The 4,471-nt window shown below is 38.2% G+C and overlaps 1 protein-coding gene across 1 annotated transcript; it reads left to right on the top strand.

Annotated features, from left to right (window-relative positions):
- Positions 1-390: 390 nt before the first annotated feature.
- On the top strand, positions 391-3,946 carry LOC126075535 (olfactory receptor 6C6-like; the record flags this gene model as incomplete). Its single annotated transcript, XM_049883377.1, has 2 exons — positions 391-1,304; positions 3,922-3,946. Coding segments are annotated over exons 1-2 (939 nt in total), but the record flags the coding sequence as incomplete, so codon positions are not given.
- Positions 3,947-4,471: the final 525 nt, after the last annotated feature.

The raw sequence follows: 4,471 nt of genomic DNA, 5'->3' as shown, positions 1-4,471 counted from the left end.
GTTTATAGTACAGTGAGTTAGAAGATGCTTAGGTTGATCTAGGAAACCCTGGTGGTGTAGTGGTTAAGTGCTACAGCTGCTAATCAAGAGGTCGACAGTTCGAATCCTCCAGGCGCTCCTTGGCAACTCTATGGGGGCAGTTCTACTCTGTCCTATAGGGTCGCTATGAGTCAGAATCGACTCTACGGGAGTGGGTTTGGTTTTGGTTTTGGTAGGTTGATCTGTACTGTAATTTTAGGTATCATTTGTCTTGACAAATTGTGACAAATATTTACACTTGTTTACATTTCTGGTTATCAAGTTTTTTCCTGATGGTAGCTTTAAAAAAATCCTGTTATTTCTGTTTTTGAAGTTTTTTCCGATGTTGGTTTAATAAGATTCAAAAGTGAAATGAAAAATCAGTCAGTGGACATAGAGTTCATTCTCTTGGGACTGACAAATGACCCAGAGTTGCAAATTGTGATTTTTATATTTCTCTTTCTCAACTACATTTTGAGTGTGACGGGGAACTTATCCATCATCCTCCTCACCCTGTTAGATCTACGCCTCAAGACTCCAATGTATTTTTTTCTCCAAAATTTCTCCTTTTTGGAAATCTTATTGACAACAATCTCTATTCCTAGATTTCTGACAAGCATTGTGACTAAAAACAAAATCATTTCCTACGAGGGTTGTGCATCTCAACTATTCTTTTTCCTCTTAATATGTGTTACAGAGTTTTACCTTCTGGCTGCCATGTCTTATGACCGTTATGTAGCCATCTGCAAACCCCTGCATTACCCCATCATTATGAGCACCAAAGTGTGCTACCAACTTGTACTCAGTTCTTGGGCAGCTGGCTTTCTGAATACCTTTCCACCGTTGGTCATGGGGCTGAAACTGGAATTCTGTGCTTCCAAAGTAATTGATCATTTCATGTGTGACACTTCTACTGTCTTGCAGATTTCTTGCACAGACACACGTTTCCTAGAATTGATTTCATTTGTTTTATCAGCTATAATACTTGTGGTCACATTGCTGTTAGTGGTTTTTTCCTATACACATATAATCAAGACTGTTTTAAAAATCCCCTCTGCTCAGAAAAGAACAAAAGCTTTTTCCACTTGTTCTTCCCACATGACTGTAGTCTCCCTTACTTATGGTAGCTGTATCTTCATTTACATGAAGCCATCAGCAAAAGAAAGGGCGACTTTATCCAAAAGTGTAGCTGTTATATATACGTCATTTGCTCCTTTATTAAATCCCTTCGTTTACAGTCTAAGGAACCAGCAAGTGAAACAAGCTTTCAAGGATACACTCGAAAAGATTTTCACTGTTTTCAAAAAATGAAGAAAAAATTTTAAAATCTTGATATTAACATTAAATAAAGATTATTGCTTCTATGTTCATGTTTACTTAACCTGTTTTTTCAATTATTTAACCTTCTTATAACATTTTAAACAAATTTCTCAGCATGATTCACTCTTTCCTACTTCTCCTTATGGTTAATATTTCCTGCAATTTTATAGAATTCTCACTTCTAGATCTCACGATAATTTTTTTTTTTTTTTACCTCCTAAGGTATGGAACACTCTTTCCCTTAAAAAAACTAAGAAAAAAAATTCAGTTTTAATTATATTTTAATATACCATGTACGGAAGCCCCGGTGGTGTAGTGGTTAAGTGCTATCTATGGCTGCTAACCAGAAGGTTGGCAGTTCGAATCTACCAGGTCTTCCGTGGAAACCCTATGGGGCAGTTCTACTCTATCCTATAGGGTCACTATGAGTCGAAATCGACTCCCCGGCAACAGGTTTGGGTTTTGATTTTATACCCTGTACAAATGGTTGGATGAGTGTAATTAGTTAACATCCATTTATTATAGGGTATGCCACACTAGTCAAAATTTTGGTCCTTATTAGTATGAAACAGCTTACTGTGGAGGAGACAAAGAAACCAACAAAATCATAGATAGCCATTTCTCTTATAATAGAGCAATATACAGAATTATGTGTTCATAGTAACGAATGCTTAATTATTTTAGTGAATCAGGAATGCAGTTCAAAAAGAGGTGATTCTCTTGACAGTTGCAATGTACATGAAAGAAAGTGTAAAGGAATGTTATAGACGTGTATAACAGTAAGCACACTATTTGGGGGCACTAGGAAGTAGTTCAAATACTGCTAGCTAGTATCACTATCCCGAAAATGAGTAGCATAGTGTTTTGAGTCAGCTAGCCAGGTTGTAACTCCAGATTTACATGTCAGCCTGGTCAAGTCTCCCAAATTCTCTGTTGATAAGTTTCTCCATTTATGATAGAAATAATAATAGTTCTTACTTGATCAGGTTTTTTTCAGAATGAAGTGAAGTATGTATAAAACAATTCTAGGTCAGTACCTGGCCTACAATGAGCTCTCGATAAGTGTTAGCTGCCCTTTGGGAGGAAAACTGCCTCAGTTGGGGTAGATTGTAACAATGCAAAAAAAGAAGAAGCCTTCAAATCATAAAAATTTTGTTATATTTGTTGTTATTCAGTGCTGTCAAGTTGGTTCGACTCATAGCGGCCCCACCTACAACAGACAGAAACATTGGTCCTGCACCATCCTCGCAATTATTGCTATGTTTGAGCCCATTGTTGTAGGAACTGTGTCAATTTGTCTTGTTGAGGACCCTCCTATTTTTTGCAGATCTTCTGCTTTAGCAAGCATGATATCCCTCTCAAGGTACTTGTTCCTCATAATAACATATCTAAAGTACTTGAGACGAAGTCTTGCCATCCTCATTTCTAAGAAGCATTCAATCCGTACTTCTTTGAAGACAGATTTCTTCATCCTCCTGGCAGCCCATGGTATAGTCAATACTCTTTGCCAATGCCATAATTCAAATGCAAAAATTTTTCTTCAGTAATTTTTTTTTCTTGTCCTGCTTTTGCATGCATATGTAGCAATTAAAAATATCAGGGCTTGTGTGGGGCCCGCCTTAGTCCTAAAAGTGAGGTCTTTGCTTTGACGCTTTGAAGAGGTCTTTTGCAACAGATTTGCCCAATGCAATGTGTTGTTTGATTCCTTTTTTTTTAATTTGACCTTTTTTCGTATTGTACTTCAGATGAAGGTTTACAGAGTAAATTAGTTTCTCATTAAACAATCAATACACATATTGTTTTGTGACATTGGTTGCCAACCCCACAACATATTAATGCTCTCCTTTCTCAACCTTGGGTTCCCTATTACCAGCTTTCCTGTCCCCTCCTGCCTTCTAATCCTTGCCCCTGGATTTGTGTGACCATTTAGTCTCATTTTGTTTTATGAGCCTGTCTAATCTTTGGCTGAAGTGTGAACCTCAGAAGTGACTTCAGTACTGAATTAGAAGGGTATCCAAGGGGCATACTCTGGGTGTTTCTCCAGTCTCTGTGAGACCAGTGAGTCTAGTCTTTTGTGTGAGTTAGAATTTTGTTGTAGATTTTTCTCCAGCTCTGTCCAGGACCCTCTATTGCGATCCTTGTCAGAGCGTTCAGTGGTGGTAGCCAGGCAACACGTAGTTATGCTAGACTCAGTCTGGTGGAGACTGTGGTAGTTGTGCTCCATTAGTCCTTTGGATTAACCTTTCACTCACGTCTTTGGTTTTCTTCATTCTCCCTTGCTCCAGATGGGGTGGGACCGGTGGAGTATCTTCGATGGCCGCTCACAAGCTTTTAAAATGCCAGATGCTACTCACCGAAGTAGGATGTAGAACATTTTCTTTATAAACTATGTTATGTCGATTGAGAGAGATGTCCTTCGAGACCATGTTCGCTAGCCCTAGCCCGATAATTGTCTAGTTAGTGTTTTTCCTTCCCCACTCCTTCCCTTCCTATGAACTATCAAAAATTGTTTCTCGGTGTGTATAAACTTCTTCATGTGTTTTTATAATAGTGGTCTCATACAGTATTTGCCCTTTTGTGATTAATTTATTACAGTCAGCATAATGCCCTTCAGATTCATCCATGTTGTGAGATGTTTCACAGATTTATCACTGTTCTTTGTTGTTGCATAGTATTTCATTGTGTGTGTGTACTATAGGTTGTTTATCCATTCATCTGTTGATGGAAAGTTTTTTCCATCTTTTTGCTATTGTGAGTAATGCTGCAATGAACATAGGTATGCATGTGTCTGTTCGTATGATGGCTCATATTTCTCCAGGATATATTCCAGGGAGTGGGGTTCCTGTGTCATACGGTGTTTCTATTGCTAGCTTTTTAAGGAAACCGCCATATTGGTTTCCAAAAATCGTTGTACCATTTTACTTTCCCACCAGCACTGCATAAGAGATACAGTTTCCCTGAGGCCTCTCCAACATTTGTTATTTTCAGTTTTTTGGATTTGTGCCAGTAATGTCATGGAGAGACGGTATCTCATTGTGGTTTTGATTTGCATTTCTGTAATGGGTAGTCATCTCGAGCATTTTCTCATTTGTCTGTTAGCTGCCTGAATGTCTCCTTTAGTGAAGCATCTATT

The sequence above is a fragment of the Elephas maximus genome, chromosome 4 (genome assembly GCF_024166365.1).
Source record: "Elephas maximus indicus isolate mEleMax1 chromosome 4, mEleMax1 primary haplotype, whole genome shotgun sequence".
Classification (NCBI taxonomy): domain Eukaryota; kingdom Metazoa; phylum Chordata; class Mammalia; order Proboscidea; family Elephantidae; genus Elephas; species Elephas maximus.
The sequence above is the reverse complement of the archived record's forward strand: the minus strand, read 5'-3'. Positions and strand labels throughout refer to the sequence as shown.